The sequence below is a fragment of the Mesoplodon bidens genome, assembly GCF_964165515.1.
Source record: "Mesoplodon bidens genome assembly, chromosome: 17".
Lineage (NCBI taxonomy): Eukaryota > Metazoa > Chordata > Mammalia > Artiodactyla > Ziphiidae > Mesoplodon > Mesoplodon bidens.
In genome coordinates, this window is record NC_138174.1 from 75,698,014 (window position 1) to 75,714,904 (window position 16,891).

Below are 16,891 nucleotides of genomic sequence, written 5' to 3' on the forward strand. Positions count from 1 at the left end.
TTTACTTGGACAGAGGAGAGACTGGAGTTGGTGAAGGAAGGGATCCTAAACACTCCCTGGGTACGGCAGGCAGCCACTGGGGCAGCTTCTTCACGCCTGTCCTCTGGGCGCTGTTTGTGCTCGCAGTTGCCAGGCCTCTGCCACACGGCGGGAGCAAACACTGGCCCTTACTGCCAGCACTGAGCAGGGCCTGAGAATTGGAGGGGCTTCCACACTGAGACGGCAAGGTGGTTTTAGGGCAGGGGTCCCGGACGCCGGGTCCGTGGAGCCCGGCAGGCAGCGTGGAGGAGCGAGGTGGGCAGAGGGCAGCGGTTGCTCTGCCCGCGTGGGCCCTGCTCGGCTCTGGGTCAGTCAGGGAGCACAGAGCCAGAGGCACCAGAGCCCCGGTGCTTCAAGAACAGCTGGAAATGCCGGTTTCCCTGGGGAGTCCCCAGACTTTCAGTTGTTGGTACCTAATTCAGAATTTCATAAGATACTGTGTAAGCCAATCCAAAGGGATCTGCCAGAGAAAGAGGACCTGGAGACCCCCAGTTTCAGGACATTTTTATAGAAGGCCCCCCACGTAGCTTTAGGAAATTGCTAGGCGCGTGCATGTCAAAACAGTGATTTCCCTAGAAAACTCTCTTGTGGCCTCATTTAAAAAAAATCACATCGCCTCTGCGAAGTGGGCTGCTGACATTTACGTGCTGGTGGCCTGAGTTGGGTGTGTGATCCTGCAGCGACTCCAGAGGGAGATCTGAGCCTTTAGTGCTGTGTGGTCTCTGGTCCTTTCACAGCCTGTGAGGTGAGTGAAGTGTGCCTGCCGTCGTGCCGAGGGCATCATCCTCACAAGGGCCTTTCTGGACGGAAAGTGCCGGGGGTTCTGTTTGTTTCAGTAAGAGAGTCTTTTCCGTCTCTGGCACGATCACGCTTGTGGCTCGCTCACCGCGCAAAGGGTGATCCTGGAGGAGGGGGCGTGCGGGGGGGATGCGGGGGGGTCTGGGTGGCGCTCTGCCCGGGAGTCGAGTGTGAGAGGCTTCTTGTTTCCAGGTGAGGGGAAAGTCCTGAAAACAGTTACGGAACACGTCGTAAACTCGGAACTTAGCTAGAGAAGGACCGCTAAGTAGTTACGTTCAGTGAATTCCCGGGAAGGTGCCTGGGGCGCGTGCGGTCGTTCGGTCCCGTGGCGGGGACACTGCTCCTGGTCTCCTGCGCGGGTGGCCCCCCGACCCTCGGAGCCTGGTGCGGGGTGTGGGCGCGGTGTCAGGGGACTCAGCTCGTTCTCTCCCCTGTGACGACCTTGCAGACATCGGCCTGGGAAGTGACTCCGTGTGTGCCCGGCCCTCCTCTCACCGGATCAAATCTTTCGACTCCCTGGGACCCCAGCCTTCGCACGGTCGGACTTCAAAACTGTTCCAGGGCCAGTATCGGAGTTTGGTAAGTGTGAGAGTTGGTCCCTGAGAATGGGAGTGTGTTGGGGAGCCGGGTGTGCGCAGCGTGTCTGGGAGGACACACGGGCCTCCGGGGAGTTGCTCAGCCAGAGGGGGGTTTGCCCTTGCTGCCGTGGCTCCTGTTCTCGGGTCTGGCGTTTGCCCATCACCAGATTATCCGCATGTCGTGCTTCATGACAGCTTCTAAGAAATCTGTGTATTTGGGGCACTCTGTTTTAAGATATATATCTGTTTATCTGGAGGGATGTGAGCTTTAAAATGTTTTCCTGGTCACTTGCATCATATTTTCTTACCTACTCTGCACAAAGGTACAGAAGTTGGGGAATAAGAAATCCATACCTAGTACTTAGATGTTGAAGAAATGGTTGGAAGCCGTAGAACCTAGAGGGTTTTTTTCTCTTTATGAAAGCGTGACAGCGCCCTACTGAGTCGGGATGCAGCTTGTGAAGGAGGGGCTGCCTTATAACGGTGCTGGTGAGGTGGGGAAGCCACCTGAGATGAACAGTCCTCCTGGAAAGTGAGGAAAACCCATTTGTAAATCGTCAGGAGACAGGCTGCGAGCACAGGTGTGGAAATGAGGACCTGGGAAGGTGAAGGACAGGGCCGAGCAGAGACCGTGGGGAGAGGCCGCCCCATCCACCAGCTGGGGCGCGTGTCCGCCTGCCGGACAGCCGAGCCCGCTCTGGACCGGATGGCGGCCTGGTCCTCAGCTCGATCAGCCGGTGCTGTGACTTCGCTTCATGCGACACTTTAGTAAATTATTGTATGTTAGAGAATCAGTGATCTCGCCCTGTGAGTCTGAGGAGAACCGACCCTCCTGGAGTCTTCAGAGACCACTGCTCTCTACTTTACCGCAAGGGAGTATTGTCCAGTAAGCTGCTGTGGTCCTCGGAAACGGAAGCTAACCTCGTTGGAGCTGTGTGTTGTAGAGAGAAGTGAATTTGAGTTTGGTCATGAAGCAGCAGTACAAACGGAGAGCTGCAGAAGGGACATAATTCTTGTGTGTTCTGGAACTTTCTGAACTCGAACTAACTCTCCCTGCTGTGTGTCTGTGACGGTTCTTCCTCTCTGAGAAGTCCCATTGCCCTGTTTCAGGCCTTGTGAACCACACAACACACCTGGAGCGTTTCTTTTCTGTGCCAGCTCTGGCTGGTTCGGCGTCTCACCTGGACTGACTCGTGTGACCCTCACGGCCACCCCGTGAGGCTGGACAAACTTAGAGGGTCCCATTGCGAGCTCTGTGATCCAAAGCAAGGGAAGATGCCCAGACCACTTGAAAAATAGTTTCAGTTAGCTTTATGAAATACGCAAGGAAAATGCAAGAAAAATCAGCAAGCTTTGGACAAAGAAACATTTGCTGTCTGACCCATTCACTTGTGGCAGTTGTCGTCGGTTTTTTTGTTTGTGTTGTTTTTGAGTAAATGAGGACTGGATTACAAAGGAATAATTTTAGTAAAATAAAGTTAGATGTTCTGTTGTGATGAATGTTGCTGAGATCACGGTAGGTATAGCATTGGTGTTTCATTAGCGAGAGAAAGTTTAAGTTACACCGGAACTAAAAAGCCCCAGCTACCTTGCCTGTGCCGTGGACCCGGTGAGCCGCTCATGAGGCGAACGCGGTGAGACTCCTCTTGACCTGCTAGGTAAGAATAACGATTTCGGACTTCCCTGGTGGCACAGTGGTTAGGAATCCGCCTGCCACTGCAGGGGACACGGGTTCGAGCCCTGGTCCGGGAAGATCCCACATGCCGCGGAGCGACTAAGCCCGTGCGCCACAACTACTGAGCCTGCACTCTAGAGCCCACAAGCCACAACTACTGAGCCCGCGAGCCACAACTACTGAAGCCCATGCGCCTAGAGCCCGTGCTCCACAGCAATAGAAGCCACTGCAATGAGAAGCCTGCGCACCACAATGAAGAGCAGCCCCCGCTCGCCGCAACTAGAGAAAGCCCGCATGCAGCAACGAAGACCCAACGCAGCCAAGAATAAAATAAATAAATTTATTAAAAAAAAAAGAGAGAATAACGATTTCTCCGCCCCTCGTTTCAGGGGAGCTTTTAGAACAGCTGAAGCGGTAAGCTAGTGACTGAATACACCCTTTCCAGCCTCCCGGGGCGGCAGCAGTGGTGGTGGCGGCCCCCGTGCGGAGGGCTGGGCTGTCTGCCTGGTGCCTGGTCCTCATCCCGCCTGGGCCTGCGCCCGCTCACAGCGCTCCTAGAGCCCATCCTTGAGTGTAGGCCACGCTCCACGGCTGGGAACCTGTGGCGTCAGAAGTGAAGGGGTCCAGACTGGCCGCCTAGCCCTGTGCAGACGTCGCCCTGTCCTGTGCTTAGTGGAGCGTCCTTTTCGGAAGTGGGGAAGACGTCCCTGGTGTTTGCCTGGCCTGCAACTGTAGGGAGAGTGTAGGTCACCGCCTTGGCAGCATCCTGACGAGAGCCCCGCGTGCCACTTGCATGTCAGCCGGCGTGCGCCCAGCAGTGGGGGGGACAGAACAGGCCGGCAGCAGGGCTCCCAGGGCAGTTTGACCTCCTTAGGGGCCTGCTCTGCGCCTGTGTTGGTTACGTGTCATGTTCCGTTATTGGAATTTGTCACCCGAATCAGCTCTGCAAAGCCGGGGAAGTCACAGAAAGGAGAAAGTCATGGAGATCAGAGTAGACGGCTGATGAGTGATGACAGTGGTCTGCAGAGAGAACCTGGCACGGTGTATGAGCGGGTCGTGTTTCTCTGACCAGAGCGAGGACAGCGTGTGCCGTGTCCGGCCCTCACCGCTCAGGTGCCCCTGCCACCCCGCGTTTGAGGGGACAGTGGTCAGCCGGAGGGTTCCTGCCAAATGTGGATGAGAGATTGCTTTATCAAATAAGTATTAAATGTGAAGTATGCATTAAATGTTTAATTCATTAGATAAATGTTTAATGTATTAATTTGAATCATTAAATAAACACGATTTACAGCAGTTAACGTATAAACACATAAATAGATAAATACACACGAACTATTTTAGGCATTATATCAGCTCCTCTTCTCAAAGCTCTGCCTGAGCACTGTGTTTGTGCTTTATCTTCTTCATCTTGTTTAGTGATACATGAACCTTGTTGAAAGACTCAGGTAATTCTCCAAGACTCGCTATTAGGAAAAAATCAGTAGAGACAACCACTTCCCATTTTTTCTGTTGGTTCTTTAGGCATTTGCCTGTGTCTCTCTAAATAAAATGCCTTATATAAAGGTTGGTTTTTGGTTTTTTTAAACTAACACAGTGTTGCCACTGTGGACGTCCCACAGTGGCAGGGGGCATCGGGGCTCTTCCACTTCCCCTGGGCCTTAGCTTCACGGGTGCTTCTGGGCCCCCCTTCCCCATGGCTGAGTCCTGTAGTGGCTTCGTTGCGTGGGTGTTAGCGCAACAGCATCATGACCCAGACTCACAGCGGGGCCACCGTGTGCTGGGACTGTTCTTTCCTGACGACCTTCTGTCGACCTCTTTAGTTTTCTGTGCACCTTGTGCAGATTATAGTCTGGTCTCTTGCCTTTATTGAAAGAATCTCGTCTTTGCGCATTCAGACATGTTAGGGTTTTTTCAGTTTCCTCTTCCTGGGGGACGCTGGTGAAGTCTTCTGGCCGCTGGAGGGTCTCTTGGTTGCAGCCAGGATGTACCAGCTGCCGCCTCTGTGCTTCCTTCATCACCTGCAGACTCCTTTGACCCGAGTCGACTTCCTCCGTGTCTGTCTCTGTCTTCATTTTTCTCGTGGTTAATTCCCTGTTTTGGAGGAGTGCATCTTATACTAACTTCTTGAGCAAGGGTGCAGGGGAGGTAAAGTTTTTCAGATCTTGCATATCCACAGATGTCTTTTTTATCCTAACACGAAAGTTTTTTTGTCTTTAGTTTTCTGAAGTTTAGTTACGGTGTGACTTGGTCCAGATTTCTTTACGTGTTTCCTGTTTGGGGTTCACTCAGCTTCTTGACTCTGTGCGTTTGTGTCTTTTGTCACATTTGGGACATTTTTAGCCGTATTTCTTAGACTCCTTTTTCAACTCTGTCCTTTCTCCTCCAAGACTTCGATGGTTCCAGTCTCAGATCTGTGTCATTTCCCCCAAGTCCCTGGGGCTCTCTTAATTTTTTTTCACTCTGTCAGTTTGAGTAGATTTTGTAAGTTCTGTTTCATTTCTGGGATTTTCTATTTTGTCTGTTTTGAGAGAGCTTCATCTTAGTGTTGGGATCCATGTCTTTTCTCAGTCAGGCTCCGATTTTCCTTGTTCTTGGAATAAGGGGTGTCTTCAGTTCTATCCTAGACACTTTGGAGAGTGTGTTGGAAGATGCTGGATCCTGCTGAGATCTTGCGTCTTAGGCTGCAGCCCTGGCTGATGGGGTTTTTTGTGGCAGTCCTGGCCGAGGGTGGTAGGCCGTGGTTCTGGGGACAGCTTGGTTTCCTTGCAGTGGTGTCGGGTCAGACTCATTGACCTGGTGTCACTGGGGTTTCTCTTGGACCCTTGACAGTGCTGCTGGAGGGGGGTCGGGGAGACGCTGGGCCTGGCTCCCCCCACGAGGCCGGGTGGAGGGCAGGGGACACCTGTGTGGGCAGATGGGGCTGCCTCCTGCCACCTGGGGGGACTGGATGCTGGACTCTCAGCCTCATCTTGGCTGATGTCACTGGTGCTGGCGGAGCTCTGGGGCTTGGTGGGCCACGGGACGTCCTGCCTGGTCTCCTTGGACACCCGGGTGCTGGCTGAGTGGCCCATGTGCTGTCCCTTTCCCGCCCCTTTGGCCAGGAGAGCAGACTCTGCTTGGGGATTTTTGTTTGTCGACTTCCGTTGGCAGTTCCAGGTTGCAAGCCTCTCCAGCACCCGGCCTGGGATAGATGGAGACAGAAAGACATTGTAGCTAGTCTGCCTTCCTCTGCCCACTTTTCAGAGATCTGCGGTGAGGCTTAACCTCTGAGAAGGATGCAAGTTAAAATGAGGTACCCTTTCTTCCTGTCGGTTTGGCAGTATCCAGTGTTGGTGAGTGTTCGAAGCAGTCAGACGTCTTCGATGCTGCTGGCGGGAATGTCGCTTGGCGCTGGTCTGTGGGACCTTTTTGGAGGGCAACTTAGAAATGGGCGTTAAGATTTAAAATGTGTCATCCGTGTTCTCTGACCTGCATTTAACGTATCGGCTCATTTACGGGCGTGTGCAAAGACATGTGCAGACAGTTCTGATGCAGCCTTGTTTAGCAGTAGAAAACAACTAGACACGGTCTCAAGTCTAGTAGTGGAGACTTGGTTAAGTAACTAACGGCGCTGCCATACAGTGTAATATTAAGCAGTTAAGACTGAAGTAATTAAGGACTGCTGGGAAAATGATCACAGTGTATTAACTTGTTGCACACTGTAGAGAAGTGTGTAGTGTGTAAGTGTATGTGAAAGTGCGTCTCTGTTCATGTAGGCACCACGCTGGCAGGCATAAGACCTTTGCAGCCACTGAGGGTTTCCTCCGGGACGGGACCTGGGGCAGTGGACAGGGCCGTGGGGACTTCGGTGTGTCCAGCGTTCCTCTGCCGCGTGAACAGGGTGGCTATGCTCCGTCTGTCCAAGCGAAATCTGTTCATGTCATCACGATGTAGAATGTGTGTCCTTCATGACGTCTCCTCCCTTCTCCCCTTTTTAGGACATGACGGATAATAGCAACAATCAGCTGGTCGTAAGAGCCAAGTTTAACTTCCAGCAGACGAATGAAGACGAGCTGTCCTTTGCGAAAGGCGACGTCATCCACGTCACGCGGGTGGAGGAAGGGGGCTGGTGGGAAGGCACGCATAGCGGCCGGACCGGCTGGTTCCCCAGCAACTACGTGCGTGAGATCAAGCCCAGCGGTGAGTAGCCGGCCGGGGGAGCAGGAGGCGGGGCACGTGCCCCCCCTGTCCTGGGCGGGGCCAGTCTCCCGTGTCCTTTTTTTTTTTTTTTTTTTTTTTTTTTGCGGTATGTGGGCCTCTCACTGTTGTGGCCTCTCCCGTTGCAGAGCACAGGCTCCGGATGCACAGGCTCAGCAGCCATGGCTCACGGGCCCAGCCGCTCCGCGGCATGTGGGATCCTCCCGGACTGGGGCACGAACCCGTGTCCCCTGCATCGGCAGGCGGACTCTCAACCACTGCGCCACCAGGGAAGCCCTCCCGTGTCCTTTTTGCGACGGGGAGTGGTGTTTGCCCCCGCGCTGGGGAAAGCACTGCACGGTCACAGGCTCACTCTTCATTCCGTCGCGACATCAGCACTTTAAGATAGAGACTTACTCTGTTATTTTCCATTTGTAAGGAGAAACATCTCAAATCTACTGGTTTTTATTTTTGTGGTTACACTTTTACATAAGGAAAAATTTATCGCCCTTTGTAGGGCTAGTGTCAGGACTGGGAGCTGGCTCTATTACGCAGGCTGTGTTGGGTTTCTTGCTGTGTTGAGTTCTTTGCTGTGGGTGCTTTTGCCCGTCATGTACAGTTAAGTAATTTCTGTCCTTTTCTTTGTGCTAATAATAGCATTTTAAAATGCGTTGCTTTCCTTAGGTTTTCTGCAATTGCTTAACATTACTGAATTTAAAAAATTACTCAGAGGCTTATCTTATTTTGAAAGGGAATAGTGGTACTGGCACTTTTTTCATTGCTGCCTAGATTCACGTCGTGGAATCGCAGGTTCTCTCTGCGGCCTGGGATCTGTGGTTTATGTCACTCCGGTATGGGTGTGGGAGTTCTGGCGCACGGCCTCTGCGTGTGTGTGCGTGGTGCTGTCCTGCGTGGCGTCACGGGGGGGTAATGGCAGGCCTCCCGGGCACGTCTGCCCGGTAGTGCCTCGTTCCCTGAAGCAGCATTAATTTAGGGACAGAGACTGCTGGTTGTATCAGTGCAGTCACGTAGTCCTTGCCTTCATGGGTTCCTGTGTGTATGTGTATATGTTTGTGTTCATGTGGAACTGGGGTGTGGGCGCTCTGATGAGTGAGGTTTCAGAACCAGCGTCTTGAAGGGAAGAGTGGGTGGCCGGAGACGCAGAGGCGGGGAGAGATTTGCAAGCCGAGTCTGCTGGGACTTGACTTGCGTGTCGTCCGTTGACTGGAAAGGCCTTGCTGTGTGCTGCGCTGTTCTGGTTCTGCCTGGGGAGAGTGGTGCTGGTCCGCGGTGCAGGCAGGGCTGCGTGGAAGGAGTGTGATGGGAGCGGCTCCGCGCGGGGAGGAGCCCCGGGGCCCGCGGGCGGTTCAGGTTAGGCTGCGGGGACGGCGCTCCCTCGTGGGGTCAGCAGGGCTCGCTCGTTCGGGCTGGTCCAGCCAGTGCTGCGGGCCTCGGGGAGCGGTCATTGCTGCTCTTTGGTTTTTTGCGGTGGCAGGAAGAAAAGCTGTCTAAAAGTGCACGGGACAGTCTTGATAAAACAAGTATTTTCCTAGCAGTGACGTCAAACCATAAGTATTTTAACAAGGCAGCCTGCAGCCCTGATTGGTACAGGTTTCTGGTGTTGGATTTTGGGAGGGAATAACACGTGCTTCTTCTGTCTTTTTTAGATTGTAGTCAAATTTACCATAATGTAAAATTGACCATTTTAACCGTTTAAAAAAAATTTTTCTGTGTACAGTGTAGCGGCACTAAGTACGTCCACGTTGCTGTGCAGCCGTCACCACCGTCCGTCTCAGAGCTTTTCCATCTTCCCAGCTGCTCAAACCACTAAACAATTCCTGTCTCTCCTGAGCCCCTGGCAGTCTCCATGCGACTTTTTGTCTTGACTGATGTTTGACTCCTAAGAGCCTCATATTAGGGGAATCATACAAAATTTGTCCTTTTGTGACTGGCCTGTTTCACTCAGCATGTCTTCTGGGTTCACCTGTGTTGTAGTGTGTGTGTCAGAATGTCACTCCTTTTTAAGGCTGAATAATATGCCCTTGTATGGTTTTTGCCACTGATAAACCCTCACACGTCTGTGTTTCTCCTTTGTTCGCACACTGCCGCCACACTTGGAGCACTTCTTATACCAGTGTGTGGGCTTTCCACACGTCAGACCACTGGATCACACCCGCTGGGTGTCCTGCAGTTCAGTTCAGTTCTGATAACCATCTCCCTGGGGTTAGTGTCACAGAGGTTGATGACTCAGGCCCACAAGACTGACCCCACTTCATACGCCACAAGCCCCAGGTTGTCACCTGGGCTTCTGACCAACTGGCTGTAAATCGGGGTTCCTGTGACCCTCTCCTAGAGTTCGATAGTTTGCTGGACAGGCTCACAGAACTGGGGGGAGCACTCCTCAGGTTTACTGGTTTATCCCATAGGAAAGGATATGGTTCAGGACACAGATGAACAGCCGGATGAAGAGGCGCAGGGGCCGAGGCCCAGAAGGGTCCCACGCGCAGGAGATTCTGTCCCCGTGGAGTTGGGGTGCCACCTTCCTGGCACGTAGGTGTGTTCCCCAACCTGGAAGCTCTCTGAACCCCACGCTGTTGGGATTTTACGGAGGTTTCATCACAGAGGCCTGAGTGATGGTTGACTCAATCTCCAGCCCTCTTTCCTTCCCGAGAATAGGGTGGGGCTGGAAGCTCCGAGCTTCTAATCATGGCTCGGTCTTTGTGGTGACCAGGAGCCATCCAGAAGCCCACCCGGAGTCGCCTCATGAGAACAAGGGACGCTCCTATCACCCAGGAAACTCCAGGGGGTTTAGGGACTGTGTGTCAGGAACAGGGTCAGAGACCTAGTGTTAGAACAGAAGATGCTCCCGGTGGCCTTGTCAGGACGTTCCGAGGGCTTCAGGAGCCTCGTGCCAGGAACTGGGGGCTGAGACCAGTACATATGTATGTGTACGTGTTTTATTTCACACCCGAATTTTGTTTATCCATTCTTCTGTTCCTAGACTTGGAGCTGTTTCTAGCTTTTGGCTCTTGTGAATAATGTTGCCGTGAACATGGGTGCACAGATGTCTGTCCTGAGTCCTTTCAGTTCTCCTGGGTATATTCCTAGGAGTGGAACTGCCGGCTCATACAGTGACTGTGTTCACTGTTTGAGGAACGGCTGTGCTGCTTCCACAGCAGCTGCACCATTTCACATTCCCCTCAGCAATGCACAGGGGTTCCTGTTTCTCCACATCGTTGCTGACACTTGTTTTCTGTTTTGTTGTGTTTTTGATAATAGCCATCCTAATGGGTGTCAAGTGGTATCTCATTGTTGCTCTTTTGCTATAGTTGATATTGTTCTATTGTTGATAATAAAAGCAGTATATTTTCATTATCATAGTAATACAGTTAAGCGATACTAGCCACGCTTTTACGTTCTGGTTCCTGTAGAAAGTGCTTTTTATCTGTGACTTCCGTCCTCACCACAGCTCCGGAGGATAAGTACTATTGGCATATTCAGGGCACAGGGTACACATAATACCCTCCTTTTAATGTGTCCATGTGTAGAACCAGCTGAGAGCCCGGCACCACTGTCAGGCTGATTGGGAAGTGTTGCCTTGGCTTTACGGACATGGCTGCTGGAAAATGTGGCTTGGTCTGCAGCTTGGTTGGATTTGCCAGTCTTCACCAGTCAGTCCTGGGGCAGCGGGGCAGCCCCAGTGCCGGCCCTAGAGCCTGAGGGCTGGGGCAGGCCGAGTATTTGTTCTTCGAGGGATGAGAGAGAGCAGCACTGGACCCTTTCCAGGAGGGTGCTGGGTCATGGACGGAGGGTGAGGGTGACGTGGTCTTCCTCTTTACCAGTGAGATCCAAGGGGTCACAGAGCTGGTGGTGGGCACGTCCTCAGGGGTCACAGAGCTGGTGGTGGGCACGTCCTCAGGGGTCACAGAGCTGGTGGTGGGCACGTCCTCAGGGGTCACAGAGCTGGTGGTGGGCACGTCCTCAAGGGGTCACAGAGCTGGTGGTGGGCACGTCCTCAAGGGGTCACAGAGCTGGTGGTGGGCACGTCCTCAGGGGTCACAGAGCTGGTGGTGGGCACGTCCTCAAGGGGTCACAGAGCTGGTGGTGGGCACGTCCTCAGGGGTCACAGAGCTGGTGGTGGGGCAAGCCATAAAGAGTGGAACTTGCTGATTGTGCAGATGTCTGTTGAATCTGGGCTTCTTGAATTTTGCTGTGCACAACTCATTTAAATGGGAATTCTGGTCTGATATTGAGTCACCATAGTAAGAGTGCAAATGAGTGCAAATGAATTTTTTCTTTTCAGGTATTTCTCCAAAGTTAACCTTTGAAAATTACACTGAAAAGATAGTCCCAGAGGGTTGTTTTCAGGTGGATGAGAGTATGGTCAGTGTCGCCTGTTGTTTTCAGGTGGCTGTGTGAGTGTGGTCAGTGTCCTCTGTGGTGGCGGGTTGCTCACAGCTGTTGGCCTCTGAGCGTCTAGCAGCCTGGCATGAGTGTTCGGCTCTCAGCCCCACTTTTGGAGGGGGGTTTTGGGGCCGAGAGCCGGGGGTGGTGGGGGGGGGCAGATGTGGCTCTAAGAAGAACCAGCCATTGCATGTTTGAGTGTTTACCTGCTTCAGGAGTGACTGCATCACTTTGTTCTGCCTAAAATTCCTATTTCTGTGTCTTAATCCTGTGTTTCCATGTGTGTGTATGTGTGTGTGTGAGAGAGAGAGAGAGAGGGAGAGAGACCCCCGTTCATCGTATGTGTGTAACTGCATTGTTGTCCAAGGGCTGTTTGCAGGGGTCACATGGAATCCCTCGTTTTTTCATACCAAACTGAGACCCAAGTAACTTTGAAACCTTTCCTTTTTTGTCTTGTTTCTTTTTTAAAATATAGGGAATAACATATTTGCTTAAATTGGTGATCTGTTATGCTAAGTATTCTTTATTTGACTGTTGAACCAAAGGAATAACCTCTTTTGGTAAGTTTCTATCCCGGGTGTCCCTCAGGTTACTTCAGTATATTCTAAGGAAAGCTGTCCCCGTCTGATTTTAGAAGTGGGCATTTGAGAAGGAAAGATGTGAAGCCATGTTTTTACTGTGTCACTCTGTAACAGTTGAGAGTGAAACTCTAGGATCACAATAACATTTCTGTATTGCATTTTTTTTAGTAATTAATGTGGCTTTTTGATTTTGGAATAGGTTTCCTTTTTGAAAGACCAAGTTTAGCATAAGTGTTGTAATTCACAGTGTCATTAATGCTTAATTTTCTGTAAAGAAAATGTGCCAGGTCCCAACATACAGACTCCTCTAACTGGCCATCATGTCAGGGTCATTTCCTTACCAAAGACAAACACCGACTTCCTTTAAACAGTGAGTTTCTCTTCTGCGTTAAATTTTGGTTTGATTTACTGATATTTTTATCGAATAAACAAAGCTGAGATACCTTCTGCGTGATGTCCGCTGGGCTGCGTGTCTCCGGGTGAGGTCTCCAGTGTCCAGCTTCTGTCCCGCTTCTCGGGCGGGGCATGTGCGGGGCCGCGGTCGCCTGCCCCCTTGTGGCCGGAGGTGGCAGTGCTCTGGTCAGGCTTCACCCCGTTTGTGTCTTTGGCCTGTGTGTGGTTTCTTGTTTGAAATACTCCCTCCTTGAAGACAGATCTCTTCCAAGAGTCTGCCTGAGGATATTTCACATTTTGCTGCAAACGCACTGGATATTCTTCCTGAATATGTGAAACTCGTTTTATTCACACAGATGTATATGTGTATTTTACACGCGCACGCAGTAGTCTCTTAAATTCGAGGGAGATGGAAGGAAAGCACCCAGGAGGCCGGTTCTGTAGGGAGCGGCGCCGGGGCTGCCCTCCTTCAGAGCACGTGGAGGCGCTGGGTCTCCCGTGGGCTAGAACGTGAGCACCGCTGTGGCTGGGCTGCTGCTGGGGGCACCCGTGGGCTCGGGATGCTCACAAGTCCTGGTTCATGTGTGCACCTCGTGCACCAGGTTTCTTTTAAGTGGTTATTTCTGATGCGCTGAGTTTACTTTCTCCCATTTCTCATCGGTGAACAGTGAAGGCACTTCTTGTAAATGTTCCTTTAGGATCGGGTGGGCTTGGGCCGCTGAGTCATGAGCCATGCTTGGCAGTGATGTGGGAACTTAAATGACTCTCACTTGCTACTCTCACTTGCAATGTGATGTTTAATGAGCATTCACACTGCCATTTCCTAGGTTTCTCATTTTCCAGTATTTTCTGTTTATTTTTGGCATACTAAAGTGACGTGAAATGCAAGCTGGATTTTGGACGCAGTTATTACTCTGGCTGTGAAAGAACAGTGTTTGATAGAAATATAACCTGTGCAGGGAGAGGGACAGGGTGACACAGAGCCTTGTTTCATCAGTGTGGCAGGGAAAAGCCTCCGCCCTCACCCCCTTCTTTGGCATGGAATGGGTTTGGGCGTGTGCGTGTGCATGCACACGTGTGCCTGGGTGCGCGTGATGCTACGTTTCTGAAGGCACCCGGGATGGGGCTGTGCCTCTCCATGCTCTCTCTTCCTGATGCACATTTTTTGGGTGGGGAGAGTATAACATGTAACCCTGGCCCCTCGGGGGCTTGTGGGGAACCTCACATATGTACAGAGCAGCCTGCGGTTAGGTGGTTGGTAATTAGTTCTGGAATGTGGAAGTGAGTGTCCCTCTAGAGTAACATAAGAAACGCACGCTCACACGGACACTGATGTTACTGGGCGCTGTAGGGCGTCTTCTGTGAGCGTGGCCGCGTCCCAGTGGCCGTGATGAACACCCCCTGGTTCAAGGACACGCCCATGGGTCAGCTGTCCTGTAGCAGTTTGGGGTCAGGGTCCGTGGTCTTCAGTAATAGAGATGCTCTTTTTTAAAGAAGTTTCATTTGTGAAATATGATGTTAAAAGTAATCAGGCACGTGCAAACAGAGCACGTGGGGCAGGAGAGCCGACGTGGTGACGAGCAGAGGTCGCTTGCTCCCCCCTCCCCACCTCCCGGCCTCGCCCCTGGGCGACCCCGGCCCCTGCCACGGGCTGCCTTCTCCGCGCAGCCCCTTCCTGTGTGGGGACTTCTCTGCCCTTTTGTGTCCTGCAGCCGTTCCCTCTGACTTCTTGTCCTCCCTGGCCCTCTCCTGGTGGTTCCCTTTTTCAGGGATGCTAACTAATATCCTTTATTTCATGTCCATGGACATTGACAGGCATCTCTTGGTGCCCCACTTTGTAACACGAGGACTTACCCTTGACCTTTTCCACCTTTGCATTCTGTTTTTCATTCTCCAAGGTTGTTAACGATCGCACTCGGTTCTTAAATCACAGCCAACGTCCATTCAACAGATATTTACTTGAGTGGCCACTGTTGTGGGAACTGGGGGAAAAACAGTGAAAAAACAACAAAATGTCTACCCATAAATCAGGAAGCCTACCTGAGGTCCCCTGAATAGAAAATTGGGTAGCATGGGTGCTGGGGAAGGGGACGGTGCCCTGTGCTCCCTGCTGGCGTTAAGTAGAGAGAGGAGGGGCTTTGAGAGGCTAAAGAAGGCTTAGGGTAGAGCAGCCCCCATGCACGGTGTCGGTCTTATTTTTTTCCTAATTCAGATAAGCCAACGACAAAAGTCATGTTGTGACCGACCGGGAAATCTGAATATGGACTTGTATCAGATAATATTAATGAGTTATCACGAATTTGTCAGGTGGTAAGTGCCTGATGTTAGGATTTTAATTAAAGAGGAGATCCCTCCAACTAGGGTGGATGCAGAAGCATTGATGGGCTTTGCTGTGAGGCTCCCAGGAGGGAAGGGGGTGTGAGAGCAACCAGGGGCTGGTACCTGTGCCGGCTCCGCAGGGGCACACGTGTGTGGGGTTCTCCCCACTCCTGTGCACACTTGGAGATTTCTGTAACAGAGGCTCAGACCGAGGTTCAGGAGAGTCCACAAGGACAGATTATCGCTAACTGAACCAGGAAGACGCTCAGCAGTTGAAAGCCAAGAGGAAGGAGTACAGGGTTGAGGAAACTGGCAGCACAGAAGCCAGTGACCGTGGGGCTTAACCCCTGGGGAGCGAGTGCCTGGCCGGGGGTGGGAGAATGGTTTCCGGGCCGGGTGACAAACAGTGGGGACTCAGAAGCGGGAGCCAGAGTTGGAGTTGTCCTCAGGGCTGAGCGTCGCCCATGGGGTCAGTGCGCACAGCCTGACGGGAGGGCCGCCACCAGCGCAGAAAGCAGGGCTGTGAAACCTTCGGACAGGAGGCAGAGGGAAATGAGGGAGCCCTTACTCTTCCAGAAAGAGGCGGAAGAAAAGCCCACGAGAGCTGGGTCCTGAGGTGGCCGGGGTTTGACTGCCTTTGCCTCTGGAAGCATCGCCAGCGCCAGGGCCGCGCCCTGGGGGTGGAGGGGTGACTGCGTAGGGCTGCCGTGCTGCCCTGGCCCAGGACGCGAGAACTTGCCGTTTCTGGAAAGTAACGCTGCCTGCTCATTTGCTCTGTTGTCTCCTGAATATCTGGTTAGATTTTACCCTCCGTGGCTTTTAATCCGCCTTTCATACTTCCGTTTCTTTGCTTCACTGGACCACACTCACCTGGAGTCCGTTCCTCAGATCTTTCCCTTCCCAGTTCCCTCCTCACTGCCCTGTTTACATGTCCATCAAGATTTTTGTTTTAGTGACCATCGTATTCATTTCTAGAAGTTGTTTCATTCTTTTCCGGATGTTCTTCATTTTCATGATGCCTTTTTAATTCATTATGGTCCCAATTTCTTTCCAGGCATTTTAAGCACATTTGCTGCACAGCCTCCTAGATTATCCTGTTAATTTCTGCATCTCGGGGACTGGTTCCCTCGTATGTTTTCTGTTTACACTCTCTTGGTGGTTCATTCTTCATGAGTTTGTGCTTTATTTTATGGATTGCTCTTTGATGGATGGTTGTTCATTGGGTCCCTCTGTACCCTGGGTTGCAGAAGTACCTACAGAGACGGCTGACGCTGGCTTCCTCAGGGCTCCCAGAGAGCTTTCTTGCCCTTGGCAAATCCTGGTGGTCCTGCAGGAGATGGTGTGGCCTTGGATTGCACGCCTGGCGGGGTCAGGCTTGGTTTGGTTTCTCACAGGCTGTCCCCCATCCCTGGGTGGCCAGCACACTTCCTAGCTGCTCCTCTGGCCGGCGGACAGAAGTCTCTAGGCTTTCTTTTGTTAGCCGTGCGGGTCACCAGAGCTCCACCCCGTGGGACGGGCTGTCCTGTAGCAGCGCTGGCGGCAGCCCAGCCCTGGGGCAACCCCCACCACTGCCAGTGCTTTGTGGCCTCCTTTACTTCTGGCACCTGGTGGGGGTGGTCCCCATCCCCCTCTTCTTTTAGCACATCTGTGTTTAGCTTCTGTTGTTATCGGCGTTTTTTAACATTTATTGCGAGAAAGGGGGGCACGTGCTGCATCCGTCGGCCCTGGAAGGTGGCGCTGTGCTGTCTTCCTGGCTCCCCCACCTCGTCCCAGCGAGTGCAATCTATTTTAGCCGTTGGATGGGCCAGAACAATGTCTTGTTTTTCTTAGGATACTGGGAAGGCTGAGTATTTTCTAATATGTTTCCTGTGCATTTTCCTCTGTTAGGCGTGGCCATGACTCGGCCTCTGTTATGTTGCACTGACACT

At 52.2% G+C, this 16,891-nt stretch overlaps 1 protein-coding gene across 4 annotated transcripts in view; it reads left to right on the forward strand.

Annotated features, from left to right (window-relative positions):
• The window catches only part of ARHGEF7 (Rho guanine nucleotide exchange factor 7), a 125,221-nt gene that overhangs the window by 54,873 nt on the left and 53,457 nt on the right, over positions 1 to 16,891 (forward strand). For 3 of the 4 annotated variants that reach the window (XM_081214846.1, XM_081214843.1, XM_081214844.1), the window contains exons 4-5: positions 1,286 to 1,416; positions 7,068 to 7,269. In XM_081214846.1, the coding sequence (XP_081070972.1) occupies positions 1,286 to 1,416; positions 7,068 to 7,269 (333 nt within the window). Of the gene's footprint in view, positions 1 to 1,018; positions 1,106 to 1,285; positions 1,417 to 7,067; positions 7,270 to 16,891 lie in introns of those variants that run through there. The other variant, XM_081214845.1, reaches the window with a different exon arrangement.